The 18,009-nt window shown below is 39.9% G+C and overlaps 1 protein-coding gene across 1 annotated transcript in view; it reads right to left on the bottom strand.

The window, feature by feature from the left end:
• Positions 1-18,009, bottom strand: part of LOC108315945 (solute carrier family 4 member 1 adaptor protein) — a 29,322-nt gene that overhangs the window by 794 nt on the left and 10,519 nt on the right. Inside the window, exons 7-13 of the mRNA XM_017545629.2 lie at positions 17,693-17,762; positions 17,133-17,319; positions 12,994-13,105; positions 10,012-10,252; positions 7,382-7,468; positions 6,662-6,729; positions 722-791 (exon numbers count right to left, since the gene is read on the bottom strand). Of these exons, the coding sequence (XP_017401118.1) occupies positions 722-791; positions 6,662-6,729; positions 7,382-7,468; positions 10,012-10,252; positions 12,994-13,105; positions 17,133-17,319; positions 17,693-17,762 (835 nt within the window). The remainder of the gene's footprint in view (positions 1-721; positions 792-6,661; positions 6,730-7,381; positions 7,469-10,011; positions 10,253-12,993; positions 13,106-17,132; positions 17,320-17,692; positions 17,763-18,009) is intronic.

The raw sequence follows: 18,009 nt of genomic DNA, 5'->3' as shown, positions 1-18,009 counted from the left end.
GCCTCCTGGGTTCAGGCAATTCTCCTGCCTCAGCTTCCTGAGTAGCCGGGATTACAGGCACGCGCCACCATGCCCAGCTAATTTTTTTGTATTTTTAGTAGAGACAGGGTTTCACCGTGTTGACCAGGATGGTCTTGATCTCTTGACCTCGTGATCCACCCGCCTCGGCCTCCCACAGTGCTGGGATTACAGGCTTGAGCCACCGCGCCCGGCCTAAAATGTTTATCCCTTTGTTTCAGCAGGTTAACTTTTATGAATTTTTTTCTATAGATGCACCTCTATAATTGGCATTTTATATACAAGTATCCATAAGAAACTAATAACAATTGGTTGTCTTGTGAGGAAAACAATTGAAAACTGAAGCACAGCAGAATTGTTTTCCTTTCTTTAGACTTGATAAAGCCCAGATAACATTGCATCTATGAACACTTCTGTATCTATTCCTAGAAGATAAGGACTTTTTCCAAAAAACGTAACTCAATATCATTTATACTTTTAAAAACTCAGTAATTTCTTAGTATCATCAAATATCCAGGTAGTATTCAAAATTATCTAATAATTTTTCTAAACAGTTGTTTGTTTGAATAAGGATCCACAAAGGATATACAAATTGCCACTACATACTCTCGTAGCTTTCTTATTTCGAATCTTAAATGTCTATTACCTATTCAAAAGTATAAATAAATAAACCTTAGAGGAAATAAAAGTAAAAACAATTTACCTTCAGGTGGGACCCACACACAGTAGTCTGGGTCATCTTCAGGATATTTGGAAGAAAGTATTGGAGGATGCTGCAAAGAAAAGATGGATTGTTTTATTCACAAGAATTTTTCTGCAGAAAACTTACAACCGCAGAAGGGATTGGGGTCCTATTGTTAGCCTCCTTAAACAGAATAAATGTTAGCCAAGAATTTTATATGGAGCAAAATGAAGTTTCATCAATGAAAAAGGAATATTTTTCAGACATGCAAATGCTGAGGAAATTTCTCACTACCAGATCAGACCTACAAGAAATGCTAAATCTTAAAACAAAAGGTGGACATGCACCAGAATAGAACCTCTTGAAAGCATAAAACTCACAGGGCATATAAAACAATAATACAATGAAGAAAGAAAAGTATCTAGGTAACAATTAACATGATGACTGGAACAGTACCTCACATCTCAATATTAACACCGAATATAAATGGTCTAAATGTGCCACTTAAAAAAGAAAAAAATCACATGCTGGGTGCAGTGGCTCACACCTGTAATCCCAGAACTTTGGGAGGCCAAGGCTGGTGGATCACCTGAGGTCAGGAGTTCAAGACCAGTTTGGCTAATGTGGCAAAACCCCGTCTCTACTAAAAATATAAAAATTAGCCAGGCGTGGTGGTATGCACCTGTAGTTCCAGCTACTTGGGAGGCTGAGGCAGGAGAATCACTTGAACCCAGGAAGCAGAGGTTGCAGTGAGCTGAGATCCTGCCACTGCACTCTAGCCTGGGGGACAGAGTGAGATTCGGTCTCAAAAAAAAAAAAGACAAAGAGGCAATTATATTAAAGAAGCAATCTTAACAAGAAGGTACTATAATCCTAAATATATATGCACCTAAAACTGGAGCTCCCAGATTCATAGAAGAATTACTGGCTGGGTGCAGTGGCTCATGCCTGTAATCCCAGGACTTTGGGAGGCCAGGGCAGGCGGATCGCCTGAGGTTGGGAGTTCAAGACCAGCCTGACCAACATGGTGAAACTCCATCTCTACTAAAATACAAAATCAGCGGGGCATGGTGGCGCATGCCTGTAATCCCAGCTACTCAGGAGGCTGAGGCAAGAGAATTGCTTGAACCCAGGAGGCGGAGGTTGCAGTGAGCTGAGATCATGGATCATGCCACTGCACTCCAGACTGGGTGACAAAGCAAGACTCCATCTCAAAAAAAAAAAAAAATTACTACCAGACCTAGGAAACAAAAACAACACAATAATAGTGGAAGACTTCAACACTCCACTGACAACACTAAATGAGTCATCAAGGTAGAAAGTCAACCAACACTGGACCTATACTACACTCCAGAACAAATTGACTAACAGATATTTATAGGCCATTCTACTCAAGAACTGCAGAATATACAATCTTCTCATCAGTGCATGGAATATCCTCCAAGATAGACCATATGATAGACCACAAAACAAATCTCAAAGTTAAAAAAACTGAAATATCAAGTAAATTCTCATACCACAGGGGAATAAAACTAGAAACCAACTCCAAAAGGAACCCTCAAAACACTATATAAATACATGGAAATTAATCTGCTTCTAAATGATTTTTGGGTTAACAATGAAATCATGGGAAATTTTAAAATTCTTCAAAATGAATAATAGTGACACAAGTTATGAAAACATCTGGAATACAGCAAAAGCAGTGCTAAGAGGAAAAATTTATAGTGCTAAATGCCTACATCAAAAAGTCTTGGGCCAGGCATGGTGGCTCACGCCTATAATCCCAGCACTCTAAAAGGCCAAGGCAGGAGGATAGCTTGAGCTCAGGAGCTCAAGACCAATCTGGGCAACATAGTGAGACCTCATCTCTATTTTTTTTTCTTTTTTTTTTTTGAGACGGAGTTTCACTCTTGTTGCCCAGGCTAGAGTGCAATGGTGTGATCTCAGCTCACCACAGCCTCCTCCTACTGGGTTCAAATGATACACAAATTTTTATATCATTTGAGCTGGGATTACAGGCCTGTGCCACCAAGTAGCTGGGATTACAGGCATGCGCCACCACGCCTGGCTATTTTTTTTTTTTTTTTTTTTTTTTTTTTTTTTTGAGATGGAGTCTCGCTCAGTCACCCAGACTGGAGATTAATGGCATGATCTCGGCTCACTGAAATCTCTACCTCCCAGATTCAAGCAATTCTCCTGCCTCAGCCGCCCGAGTAGCTGGGATTACAGGTGCCCGCCACCAGGCCTGGCTAATTTTTGTACTTTTAATAGAGACGAGGTTTCACCATGTTAGTCAGGCTAGTCTCGAACTCCCGACCTCAAGTGATCCACCCGCTTCGGCTTCTCAAAGTGCTGGGATTACAGGCATGAGCCACTGAGCCTGGCCCTCAGCTCTATTTAAAAAGAGAGTGAGAGGAAAAAAAGTCTGAAAGATCACAAATTGACAACCTAATGTCACATCTCAAGGAACTAGAGAAATAAGAACAGACAAAAACAGGCTGGGTGTGGTGGTTCACATCTATAATCTCAGTACTTTGGGAGGCTGGGGTAGTTAGATTGCTTGAGTCCAGGAGTTTGAGACCAGCCTGGCCAACATGGCTAAATCCCATTTCTACCAAAAATACAAAAATTAGCTGGGTGTGGTGGCACACACCTGTAATCCCAGCTACTCAGGAGGGTTGAGGCAGGAGAATCACTTGAACCCAGGAGGCAGAAGTTCCAGCGAGCCAAGATTGCGCCACTGTACTCTCTGGGCAACAGAATGAGACTCTGTCTCAAAAACAAAAAAAAGAACAGATCAAACCCAAAGCTAGCATAAATGAAATAACAAAGATCAGAGCAGAACTAAATGAAACTGTAACAAAAGAAATTACAAAACATCAACGAAAAAAAGGTGGTTTTTGAGAAGATAAACTAAATTGATAGACCATTAGCTAGATTAGACAAGAAAAGAAGATTCTGTATTAGCTCAATTAGAGATGAAAATGGAGACATTACAACCAACACCACAGAAATACAAAAGATCATTTGAGACTACTATGAACACCTCTATGCACACAAACTAGAAGATCTAGTGGAAATGGACAAATTCCTGGAAACATACAACCCTCCTAGATTGAATCAGTTAGAAACAGAAATCCTGAACAGACCAGTAACAAGCAGTAAGATTGAGCCAGTAATAAAAAAAATTACCACCAACAAAAAAAGCCCAGGACCAGATGGATTCATAGTCAGATTCTACCAGACATTCAAGGAAGAATTGGTACTAATCCTACTGAAAGTATTCCAAAAGATTGAGAAAGAAGGACTGCTCCCTAACTCGTTCTATGAAGCTAATATCACCCTGATTTTACAAAAACTAGGAAAGTACATAACAAAAAAAGAAAACTAGAGACCAACATCCCTGGTGAACAGATGCAAAAATCCTTAATGAAAGACTAGTAAACTGAATCCAACAGCACAAAAAGATAATACACCCTATTCAATACACCATGATCAAGAGGATTGCATACCATGAATGCTGGGATGGTTTAACATATGCACATCAATAAATATGATACATCACAGAAACAGAATTAAAAACAAAAACCATATGATCATCTCAATAGATGCAGACAAAGCATTCAGTAAAAGCCATCATCCCAGGATCATTTGAAGCTAGGAGTTTGGGGCCAGCCTGGGCAACAAAGCAAGACTATTTCTACAAAAAAAAAAATACCAACTAGCCAGGCATTGTGATGCAAAACTGTAGTCCCAGCTACTCAGGAGGCTGAGATGGGAGGATCACTTGAGTCAAGAGGTTGAAGCTTGCAGTGAGCCATGATCACACCACTGCACTCCAGCCTGGGTGACAGAGCAAGATCCTGCCTCGAAAACATAAAATAAAAAATAAATGTTTTTTTGCAGCAACTTGGATGGAGCTAGAGGCCATTATTTTAACTAAAGTAACTTCGGAGTGGAAAACCAAATACCGTATGTTCTCACTTGTAAGTGGGAGCTAAGCTATGGGTATGCAAAGGCATACAGAGTGGTATGATGGACTTTGGGAGACTCAGAGGGAGGAGGATGGGAAGGAGATGAGGAATAAAAAATTGCATATTGGGTACAATGTACACTACTTGGGTGACAGGTGCACTAAAATCTCAGACTTCATCACTATATGATTCATCTATGTAACCAAGAACCATTTGAACCCCAAAAGCTATTTTTAAAAAAATTACATATATGTGTGTGTATGTGTATATATATAGATAGAAAGATAGATAGATGTATATCTATCTATCTAAATAATTTTAACTCTAAGAATTATTGTCCTTATGCCTGTTAGCAAACAAAAATGAAGAGAAAACAGTTTCTATTAATGATCTTGACATAAGTAACCTACCCTACTTGGGGGAATATTTTCTCTCTGAACCTTTTTTTCCATAAAGCATCACAAGCTGATTTTCAGTCAATGAGTTATGTGACAGTCCTTAAAAGGGGCAGTTAACACACTGCAGGTTTAAGTGCTGAATGGTACAGCCCCCAGAAAGGGAAATCTGGCATTTACCTTTTCTTTTTTTTTTTTTTGAGATGGAGTGTCACTCTGTCACCCAGGCTGGAGTACAGTGGCACGGTCTTGTCTCACTGCAACCTCTGCCTCCTGGGTTCAAGCATTTCTCCTGCCTTGGCCTCCTGAGTAGCTGGAATTACAGGTTTGCACCACCACGCCCAGCTTATTTTTATATTTTTGGTAGAGACAGGGTTTCACCAGGTTGGTTGGGCTGGTCTTGAACTCCTGACCTCGTGATCTGCCTGCCTCAGCCTCCCAAAGTGCTGGGATTACAGGCATGAGCCACCACGCCTGGCTGGCATTTACCTTTTGACCAAGGTTTAGAAAAGTTAACAGAGTAAGCCTGACTGCTATCCTTAGAAAACCTGTTTGCAGGGTTCGCTCTTGGCTGGCATCTGGGAATCTAGATTTGGGGAAGGTTTCTACTATTCTAACTGACAAGAATGGCTCACTGTACTTAAATTATTTGTATAAACAATGTAGTTCATGCTGAACGCCTGCCTTCCTTCTGGAAGTCTGAATTTTGTAGATTCCAGGCAGGAAACGCCTACATGATCAGTCCCCAGTAAAAACCTTAGGCACTGAGTCTCTAAGGAGTTTCTCTAGTTAGCAACATTTCACAAGTGTTGCCACAACTTGTTATTAGGGGAAGTAAGCGTGTCCTGTGTGACTCTACTGGATGACATCTTTGGAAGCTTGTGCCAGGTTTCCACCATATTTTGCCCCATGTTCCTTTTCCCTTTGCGGATGGTGCCTGGAATCCTTTTGCTGTAGTATAATAGATGCAAGTACAATCATACGCCGAGATCTGAGTCCTCTTGTGAATTACCTACCCTATGAGTGGCCTTGGGGACTTCCTGATATAACCTGGCACTTCTGGGAGCCTGCTATATCCACGTAAAATTATACATATACAAGATTGTTCATTATAGTATTATTGTAATAAAAGACTAAAAACAACCCAAGTATTCATCTATAAGGAACTGGTTAAAGTGCTCCATAGGGTGAGAAGCTCTCAATATACTGATAGAAAATAATTTTTATGAATCGTTTAAAAAAATAAAGATAAAACAAAAAAACAGATGTAGAATGGAGTACATTACATTCTACCTTTTGTGTAATAAAAGGAGGAAAATAAGAATATGTTATTCAAATGTCTTTATATGGCATACTAGGATATAAAGAAAGATTCATAAACTAATAAAAGAGATAGCTTATATGTGAGCAGTTATAGAGAAGAGAGTGATAAAGACAACAGAGAATTAAAAAATGAAAAGCAAAGAATCTAGATTTCTAGGAGAGGGGGATAAGGCTGCTGGCAACTCTGTCAGTCTCCAAAGATTCACTCTTTTGGATGTGGTCTATGACAAGGGGATTCATTTTTACTCCCAGACAAGTGAAATACTTACTTTGCCTGGACCAGGCACTTTCTTTTTCTTCAATTCATCTCTGCTTTTCTCATATTCATTCTTTGATGCTAATTTAAGAAAAAAAAAACAAACTGGTAATAGCTATTTTCAGTATAAGTAAAATAAAAAGGAAAAATTCTTCCTAAAAGAACATTATAATTACTGAAGAAAAGATGCTTATGACAATGCAATTCTCAACAATTCCTTCTACTGCTATAAAAACTATACTAAGAGAAAATTTTTCCTGGATGAATAACCCTAGTTTTTAAACCTTAAGGCTAAATATAACCATATTATGTGAACAAGTTAAAAAAAAAAAAAGAGGCTGATTTTACTAGTACACAGTTTAACCATTACAGGTAAAACCAGAGTAAAGCAGTCCTTTTAACAATTTCTTTTCAGATAGTTTTGGAATCACTCTTATGATAGGTACACATTTGACTTTGGGAGATGCAAAATTGTGGCGAGCTTTGCACAGCCAGAGGGAAGCATCAAGGCATGGTGCTTTATGAGAAAGGGAGAGGGAACCCCAGAAGGTGGAAGAGGAGTAAAAGAAAGGCAAATGGGATGGCACCAAACACAAACCTCTTTTACATTCCAACTTTGTCCAGGGGCCTAGCAGCATCTGTGCTGCCTTCAGGTCAGGTGCCAACCCCTCCCTTACGAAACCAGTTGGTCACCTGTGTGCAGAGCAGCAATAAAAGCTGCTGTAGTACTTGCCTGAGGGTCCCTCACATGATGAAGTGGTTTCACTACTGTCTTGATAATCATTACTCTGTTCTTTCTCACTAAGTTGAGACATGTTTTCTGTAAAAAGCAGTATCAAAGCATATTGTCATTATTTAATTCATGATGGAAAGCCAAAAAAACAAAAACAAGAGAAAGAGAAGTTAAGTACATAATCAGCCAGTTTTATTATCATCAGCTTCAACCAATCTTACGGTTTTAATAAATATGCTCCAAATGTATTACAGAAAACCGCCAATTTTCCACTTAAAACACTAGCAAACGTTGAGGTAAAACTTCTTAGCAAACTTACCAAAAGCCTCAAAAATGTACATACTCCTTGGAACATTTTATTTTTTTAAATCAGAGATGACCACCAAAATTTATTATTATTATTTTTAGAAACAGGGTTTTTCTCTGTTGCCCAGGCTGTAGTGCAGTGGTGCAATCATAGCTTACTGCTACCTTGAATTCCTGGGCTACAGAGATCCTCCTGCCTCAGCCTCCAGAGTAGCTAGGACTACAGACATACACCACCATGCCCAGCCATTTTTTGTTTTGTTTTTTTTTTTTAAATTTTTTGTAAAGATAGAGTCTCTCCATCTTGCCCAGGATGGTCTCAAACTCCTGGGCTCAAGCAATTCTCCTGCTTAGGCCTCCCAAAATATTGGGATTACAGGAGTGAGTCACCCAGCCTGGTCCCAAAATTTATTATACATGTGTTTGTAATAGCAAAAATTAAGAAATAACCTACATGTTTAACAATTGAGAGCTGACTAAATACATTATGGCACATGCATGTGATGAACCACTATGTCCTTCTCCAAAACCACATTTTAAAAAGAATAGTTTAAGGCATAGGGAAAAAAAACAGGTTATAAAACAGCAATATATAAGCTGGGCATGGTGGCTCACACCTATAATCCCAGCACTTTGGGAGGCTGAAGTGAGAGGACTGCTTGAGGCCAGGAGTTTGGGACCAGCCTGAGCCACATAGGGAGACCCTATGACTCCATACTGCAGAAGTCAAGATCACACTATTGTACTCCAACCTGAGAGTAAGACCCTGTCTCAATAAAAGTAAAAATTAAAGTAAAAATAAAAATAAACCACAGGAAGAAAGGCCTGGGGCAATCCCTCATCACTGCAAATTTACTAATTATTTAATCTTTTTTGTGTTTTGTTTTGTTTTTGAGACAGAGTCTCACTTTGTCACCCAGGCTGGAGTGAAGTGGCATGATCTCAGCTCACTGTCTGCTGGGTTCAAGCAATTCTCCTGCCTCAGAGCCCTCCCGAGTAGCTGGGATTACAGGCATGTACCACCATGCCCGGCTAATTTTTTTTTTTTAGTAAAAATGAGGTCTCATCACGTTGGCCAGCCTAGTCTTGAACTCCTGACCTCAGGCGATCTGCTTGCCTCAGCCTCCCAAAGTGCTGGAATTACAGGTGGAGCCACGGAGCCTAGCCGAATTTACTATTTCATCTTATAAACCAGGTTTCAAAATCTAAGCTATTTTTACACACACATATTTACTTTGGTCCATTAAACAAAAAAAAGTTATAATACTTATTGCTCCCCTTCCTGCTGACCTGTTTATATCCATCCTTGCAATATATGGCCCATAGACCAAGCTCACATAAGTACCTTTTTAAAAAGGAGAATGCAGATACAGAATACTTACCTCTCACGGATGAGGAAACAGTAACTTTTCTGTTTCCCAGACAAATGAAGGTGAGTCAAGAGAAGGGCCAGGCCTGGTGTTTTTATGTAAACAAGCCTGGTTTGTTCTGGAAGTAGACATGCATGCATTCTCATACATTCAATGCCAATTTTTATTGTTTCTCCTCATGCTCCTTATTTTCTGAGATCTTTACCTTGCTTACCAGTTTGGCCATCCAGCAGGAAAATAACCCCTATGGTGGACATGGGATGAAAGGATACTAAAAAGATAAACAATGATCTTTAAGAGTGGGGTTGTGGGGATTTATCTTTTTTCCTTTGGATTTTCATGTGTGATCTGTAGTTTCTAAAATGAACATATAATCCTTTGTAATTATAAAATATACATATATTCTCCATATATATAGAAAATATAGAATTGATATATATATCAATCAATTCCATCTTTCAACATTTTTCATCAAATATTTGCTGAAGTGGATGGATATGTGTCACGTTTTCTGCTAGGTTCCAAACAAAAAAATGAATGAAGCAAGATCCTTCTTGAGAACTTTTTGGCTTCTGTCTCAGGGATGGGGGAAAAAAATTAGTAAGGGTTGACTTATACTGAGACCGCCTGATCAGGCCCCATCATCTACCCTATTCCACTGCCTTCCAACTTACACAGTGGCAGCAGCTCAGGATTATTCCACAGCAGCTATGGTTTCAGATTCCACAGCCTTACATTTTCTATAATTCCAGAACAGACTGGAAATAACTGCTCTTAATTTGCAATGAGGACAAATAATGACTGGAAGCCAAAGGGAGAAGACCTTACTACAGACTCAGAGTATCACATACAAAGTGAAATGCACAGACAAGAACTGGCCTTGCTTTTTAAAACCTATCCACAATCAATGTAATTGCCCAATGAACAACACAGGAAGGAGAAGAAAGATATTACCATGGGTTTGGGTTTCTTTAAAATGTGTGAGATCTGTGGGAGGCCTCATTTCCTGCACTGCTACTTCTGGCTCTATCTCTGGCTGTGGCCTACTGAGGCTTCCATCCTCCAGTTTGTTCTTTTCATGCTCCTCCTTTTCTTTCTCTTCTTCCTCTTCCTCTTCCTCCTCCTCTTCTACTTCAGGCTCATCTTTCATTCTCATTAGAGCTGGAGGGAGTTCTGGACGCTTGGGGGGTAACTTCTAAGAGGGAAACAAAACCATGAACAAGTAGTTCTACCTAATGACAACAAGAGAAAAATCTTTTCAAGGAGATCAAGCTAAATGCATTGAATGTTTATCCTCTTTAGGCTGATGAACTGATGAACCCCACAGAAGTCTGCTGGAGGTGGGACTTTCACATGAAATTTTACCCATCTATGGACCCTAAACAAGTGTCTTTATTAGTTCCTAGAGTCAAAAATTACTAAATACAAAACACTTGAAAATAACTGGTAGGGAACTAAAACAGTTATTCCAGATGAGTGCCAGCTACAGGAATTCTGTCCTGTTATAGCTCATGATATTAAAGGATTTTAATTGTTCATAAAATCGTCTAAGGAATAAATTAGACAATCAGAAATGGGTCATTTGTGCTGCTCTTTCATTTGAGACTTAAAGTAATTTCAAGGAAACAAGGCATGTAAATCAGTCAAATAGATCCTGAAGAACAGAAAGGCATTTCTAAAGAATAAGCCTAGATATTCTAATCAAAGTCATTCAATAAAAGTACTTATTAGAAAAAATTAATCACAGTTATGGAATAGAGGGAAGGAACCAAAGCCTATCTTGGTAACTTGGTTGTGTGTGTATATATATATATATATATATATATATTTTTTTTTTTTTGAGACATAGTCTTGCTCTGTAGCCCAGGCTGGAGTGCAGTGGTGTGATCTCAGCTCTCTGCAACCTCTGCCTCCCTGATTCAAGCGATTCTCCTGCCTCAGCCCACAAAGTAGCTGGGGTTACAGGCACACAGGCCACCATGCCCAGCTAATTTTTGTTTTTAGTAGAGACAGAGTTTCACCATGCTGCCCAGGCTGGTCTGGTCTTGACTAGTGAGCTCAAGCAATCTGCCCACCTCAGCCTCCCAAAGTGCTGGGATAACAGGTATGAGATACCACGCCAGCCTATATTATCTTTTTTTTTTTTTGAGACGGAGTTTCACTCTTGTTACCCAGGCTGGAGTGCAATGGTGCAATCTCGGCTCACCGCAACCTCCGCCTCCTGGGTTCAGGCAATTCTCCTGCCTCAGCCTCCTGAGTAGCTGGGATTACAGGCACACGCCACCATGCCCAGCTAATTTTTTGTAGTTTTAGTAGAGACAAGGTTTCACCGTGTTGACCAGGATGGTCTCGATCTCTTGACCTCGTGATCCACCCGCCTCGGCCTCCCAAAGTGCTGGGATTACAGGCGTAAGCCACCGCGCCGGCCCATTATCTTTTAAATATAGGACTTAATTCAGCAATCCTCTAAGGAGGGCTTTTCAGTAAGAAGTTTTCTATTTAAAACCTAAGACCCCACCACAACAGATTGAAAAGCCTGTTAGGTAAACCATAACTCATGCAGAATACATAGCTAAGACGTCAGATCTCTGCCACCAGAGGGCAGTCTACCCTAATTCAGAGTGTTTTAGGCTGAATTGTGCCCCCTACCCCCCAAATTCATGTTTGAAGTCCCAACCCCCAGTACCTCAGAATAGACTGTAAATTAAATTGAATTAAATTAAAATGACAGTATTAGGGTGGGGCCCTAACTCACTATGACTGGTATCCTTATAAGAGACAGCAGGGGTGCAAGTGCACAGAAATGGCCATCTGAAGAGGCAGCAAGAGGGCAGCCATTGGCAAGCCGAGGAGAGGCCTTAGAGGAAACCAACCCTGCTGGTGTCTTGATCTTGGACTTACAGCCTCCAGAACTGTGAGCAAATAAATTTTCTGTTGTTTAAGCTGCCCAATCCCTAGTATTTTGTTACAGTGGCCCTAGCAAACTAATACTCAAGGTTCAGTTAGGGGTAATGAAAACCTTTCAAAAGCTGAATCTATGAATAGGAATATATATAAAGCAAAAACATACAGACAGACATATATTGTAGGATAGCAGGGAAATCATAAAACTCAAGAGACAGACCTAGATCTGATTACCAGCTTAGTTACATAATGCTGGTGTGACTGGTATTTAACTTCTCTATTTCCTCATTTGTAAGAGGTAATAATTCCCACACAGCACAGGTGTTGGAAGAATTAAATGAAGAAAAATCATATGGCAGAGGCAGGTGCACACACTGTGTTCTTAACAAATGTTGGTGAGTCTGAATACTACATCTATCCACCTGAGGAAAAGCATTTAATGCAGGAGACCCATTCTTAAATGCAACATTCATGAAAAATTAATAAACTAGTATTCCAATTTACAAATAATTTACTTGCAAATTGATCGGCAGAAATCAATTCACCATTTCATGATAACCCTAAGCTGAGCAACAGAATGCAAGAACTGGCCAGGCGCAGTGGCTCATGCCTATAATTCCAATACTTTGGGAGGCCAAGGCAGGCAGATCATAAGGTCAAGAGATGGAAACCATCCTAGCCAACATGGTGAAACCCGTCTCTGCTAAAAATACAAAAATTAGCTGGGCATAGTGGTGCGTGCCTGTAGTCCCAGCTACTTGGGAGGCCGAGAATCACTTGAATCCGGGAGGCGGAGTTGCAGTGAGCCAAGATCACGCCACTGCACCCCAGCCTGGCGACACAGTGGAACTCCGTCTCAAAAAAAGAGAATCCAAGAACCAAGTTCTGGGAAAGATGTGATCATACCAAGCCCACAACCCTTTCTCACATTACTATGGAATGAGTCATTTGTGCTTTCAAAAAAGAAAAGAGAAAAATTAGTTCAGGGATAACTCAAGGGCTAAAAGTTTAACACCCTGACTCACAACTTACCCCTACTGTTCCAGTTTTTAATTTGAATTTGCTTCCTCCTTTCATGGCACCAAATAGAGGCAATGTAAGCTTTTTAGCTTTGTTTTCTACACCTGCAGTCTGACTTTCAGTCCTAGGAAGAAAGAATAATTATACACATCTATTCCAGTGAGTCCGTGGTTTTATCTAAAAATACCAGGACAGTGACAAAGAAACCTCTGGCAAAATAAAAATTACCACAAAATTAATATCTAAGCATACAACAATAAGAAAGAGGTATTCAGACCAACAGTTTGAATAGACAAGAACCATGTTGACTGTCATAGACACAGAGTCATTAAGGGCATCATGTGGCTGCTCCCTTAGTCTAGTAATTTGCAACATGCTACATGACTTCATAACCATGAAATTATTACAGTTCAAAAGTCACTGGCAAAGGAGAATATATAAGCAGCAGGAAATGAATCCATGGCATAAAGCTCTATTTTCCACCAACCTCTGAAGTGGGTCTTACTTATCTGGAGCCCCCACTTAAGTGCAATAGCTCTGAGCACTTAAGTTAAAAAAAAAAATGTGTGTACATGGGGATGGGGGCAGAATATGCAGGATACTCCATGTAGTAATGACAAAGATATAGTGAGAGACTGCAACTGCTGAGACTGTCAACAGTCTCAATGGCTGGAGATAGTTATAAAAGCTAAGCCTGCTACAGCAAAGCTGAGGAAGAGTATAAAGAAGACAGTAGAAATTAGAAAGGCAGAGGAGAACAAAGCAAAAACAAAAGGGATGGCAGTTGAGTTGACAAGATACTCAGAGCAGGCAGAGGTGACAATGAGAATACAGCATGAGGAGACAGAGGAAACCCCAGAATAACTAGACCAAAAAGAAAGCCCTATGCTTTCTTCACATTGACCATGGGACAGCCCTGCAAACTAGAATACAAGGACAGTACTGGCACTCTTGACTCACAGTGACCCAAGCCAGATGTTGGCTACCTGGCCCTCCCTGAAGCCCCACTTGCTACTACTGCCTTCTTTTACCTAGGTCTTACCCACTTAGCGGCACTCTTAGATCCAGCCTCAACCCCCTTTCTCCCTACCAGAGATAAAACCCATTCCCTTGCTAAGGCCACCAGAAGAATGCTGCCTGCCTGTCTGTGAAGGACATTTTGTCAAATCATCATCCTTCACACACTTCCCCACAGGCCTGAGGAAGGCTCTGGCACAGAAAGACAGAAGCAACAGCAACAAAGATGTTTTCAGCTACATTAAAAAGCTAGGCTGGCCTGGAGGATAAGCAAAGACTGGCTCAAAGGAGATGAAAAAGCAGAAGATGGAATCACAATCAAGATTGCTTGCAGGGGTTAGGGTAGGAGGCAGAAAGTTCAACCCTTAAGTGAAAAGAGAAGGAAGAAGATATACATTTAGGCAAGTATCGAATATAGGAAAAGGGGGAAAAGCCAGGCAAGCACACAGACTGACAGGACAAGAGGCTCTGGAGGAAGCTGAGACATATTTTTTTAATTCTTGCCCCAAATGGTTTTTTTTTCCTTTTTCCCAAAGCAGAGATTTGCTTTTATTTTTTGTTTTTGTTTGTTTGAGACAGGTCTTGCAACCTCACTTTCCCAGGCTCAAGTGATACCTCAGCCTCCCAAGTAATGGGGAATACAAATGAGCACCATCATACCCAGCTAAGTTTTTATTTTTTGTAGAGACGGGGTCTCACTATGTTGCCCAGGCTAGTCTCAAACTCCTGGACTCAAGCCATCTTCCCACCTCACTCTCCCAAAGTGCTGGGACTACAGGTGGTGAGCCACCATCCCCAGCCACTTTTATTAACAAGTAGTTTTACTGCAACAAAATTTTATATGATTCTTACTTTTTCCAGTTATTTGTTATTTAAAACTAGAACTGCAACTATATTATAATAAATTTAGACCTAAAGTGGTATGGCTATTTGGTATAGGATTTCCTTTTAAAAATTCAGTATATCTGAATAGAATTGAAAGTATATTCACATGTTCAAAACTCAAGTATAAAGCACATATACTCTGAAGTCTCCCTCCCATTGCTGTCCTCCAGCCACTCAGTTGCCTTCCCTATCGGCAATCAACATTATTAGTCTTTAATTAATCTTTCCAGAGATATAGTAGCAGATGCTATTGATACCCCTCCCAGATTCCCTTTATCAGGCCAAACAGCTACTGCAGACATCTGCAGTTAAAGGCTCACATCTGCACCTTTCCCAGGAGAAATGCTGTGAGTCCCTCCCACCCCCCAGTCAGTCGGGCACCCTATGACCAATGAAGGGCTGGAAGGACGGGGTATAAAACTCAAGCACCTTGCCTCCATGGTATCTGTGGTGCCATTTGGGCTCTCAAACCATATCTTAGCCCAGATTCTTCTCCTGCCCTCTTCTGCTTCCCTCACTCCCCTACAGATTTCTCCTGAGAGCACTCTCTTAATAAATCACTTGCAGATGAATCCCCGATTCAGTCTGTTTTTAGGAAACCCAACCTAAACAGATCTTATGCACATAAGCAACGGCTTACATACCTATGTATTCTTCCCTCACTGTCATTTTTTATAGACAGTGCCTGTTATACACACTGTTCTGCACTTTGTTTTTGTTACTCATCTTGACAGTGTTTCCATGTCTTATATATAGTTGCCTCTTTTTTTTTTTTAACAGCTATATGGTGTTCAATTGTGTAGCTATATTATAATTTATTTAATTCATCCCCTTTGACAAATATTTAGGGGATTTCTAATCTTTTACTATTATTAATATAAACAATGCTGTACACCATTTCCTAAGTATGTGAGGGACAAATTCCTAGAAATGAAATAGATCAAAGGGCATGTGCATTTGTAATCAGGATAGAGACTGCCCATTTGTCTTGTATAGAGAATGTACTAATTTGTCCAATGAGCAATACAAGAAAGTGCCTTTTTGTCATAGCCTCATCAGCGCAGTATAAAATCACACTTTAATTAATCTTCATCAAATTTAGATAAAAGTGGTATTAAGGCCAGGTGTGGTGGCTCATGCCTGTAATCCCAGCACTTTGGGAGGCTGAGGCAGGCAGATCGCTTGAGGCCAGGAGTTCAAGACCAGCTTGGGCAGCATGGCAAGACCCCATCTCTATAAAAAATTAAAAATTAATCAGGTATGGTGGTATATGCCTGTGGTCCCAGCTACTTAGGAGGCTGAGGCAGGAGGATCACTTGATCCCAGGAGGTCAAGGCTGCATTGAGCTATGATTGTGCCACTGCACTGCAGGATGGGTGACAGAGTGAAAGCCTATCTCAAAAAAAAATAAATAAAAGGTATTACGTTGTAGCATTTGTATTTCTCTTATGATGATGAAGTTGAGCATCTTTGTATAAAAGATGCTATTTGTATTTCTTTTTCTGTGACCTATGAGTAGACATCCTTTACCCATTTTTCTCCTGGGTGGTTGGCTGTCTACTTATCATTCAGGGGTCTTTTTATTAATATTTTAATTTTTTTTGGGACAGGGACTTCCTCTGTCACCCATGCTGGAATGCAATGGTGCAATCACAGCTCACTGTGGCCTTGAACTCCTGGCCTCAAGCAATCCTTCAACCTTGGCTTCCCAAGTAGCTGGGACCACAGGCGTGCTCCACCATGCCTAGCTAATGTTTTTATTTTTTGCAGAGATAGGGTTTTGCCACATCACCCAGGCTGGTCTTGAAAGTGATCTACCTGCCTCGACCTCCCAAAGTGCTAGGATTACAGATGTGAGCCACTACGCCCAGCCTCAGAGGTCTTTTTATATTAGATAAATTAGGTTTTTGTGCATGATGCTTTTTAAAGGAGTTTATTCTACACTAAAAGATTAAGTAAAAAACTTCAGAATCTTCCAAGGAATCAGAAATCAATATAGTTTTCTCAAAAATCCTGACAGTCTATATTTCACAAATATGAAATGAGTCTATAAAACCACTGCCTTCTGTGCTTTAAAGAATTCCTTGTATTATATTTGTATTATATAAATTACATATATTCTTTAAAGAATTCCTTGTATTATAGTTGTATTCTATAATGGTTATTTATGAAGATAAAGCGATAATTGAAAATGTTATCTATGCTACCATAATTATTTAAAATTCCAGATATAACTAAGACTTACTTACTTTTTTAGTTCTGGAATCTCTGCTGGCTTTACAATTTTTATTAACCCTTTAAGTCTCTGTTGTTCCTTCCTCAGTTCAAAAGTTCTCAGGTGAAGTTTCTTCCGGGACACACCATCTAATGTACTGCCTGATTTCATTTCTGACATGAATGCATCTAAAGAATCCTGAGATGGCGACTCTGATAAAACTGTCCAAGAAAAGAATAACACATATTTAGAAAGATGGTCCTGAATATTTTAAAATTCAGTCAAAGTTTCCATATAAAAGTCACTAACATAAAACTGGACAGAGGACATCACTAATAATAGGAATAAGGAACAGGTTATAGCCATGAGACCTTGGGAAGTCATTTTGTCTCAATGGGCTTCATTGCCCTCACCTATTAAATATAGAGATTAAACCAAATGATTTATAATGTTCTTTCTAGTTCTAAAATGGTATGTTGCTCTGTGAAAAGGCAACATATTCTGTATGATATTTCTTATTAACCAATGTAGCCCCAGTGCCTAGCATAGAGCACTATATATGGTATACTAATAAATATTTGATGAAAAACTTACCTTTACTTGAGGCTTTCAATCTCTCAGATATTTCAGAAAGTTCCCTTTCGGCATCATTTAATTTTGCAACCTGTAACACCCAAATCAACAGGATTAGAAAATTTTTCTTCTTTCAAACTGTTTCCTTATCATCTTCCTTTTTCACTATTGTTACTAAAGTTTTAAGAAGATTAATTCAAGGTCGGGCGCGGTGGCTTAAGCCTGTAATCCCAGCACTTTGGGAGGCCGAGGCAGGTGGATCACGAGGTCAAGAGATCGAGACCATCCTGGTCAACATGGTGAAACCCCGTCTCTACTAAAAATACAAAACATTAGCT

This window comes from Cebus imitator, unplaced genomic scaffold (assembly GCF_001604975.1).
Source record: "Cebus imitator isolate Cc_AM_T3 unplaced genomic scaffold, Cebus_imitator-1.0 Scaffold180, whole genome shotgun sequence".
Classification (NCBI taxonomy): domain Eukaryota; kingdom Metazoa; phylum Chordata; class Mammalia; order Primates; family Cebidae; genus Cebus; species Cebus imitator.
Note: the sequence above shows the minus strand (reverse complement) of the source record. Positions and strands in the feature narration are given on the sequence as shown.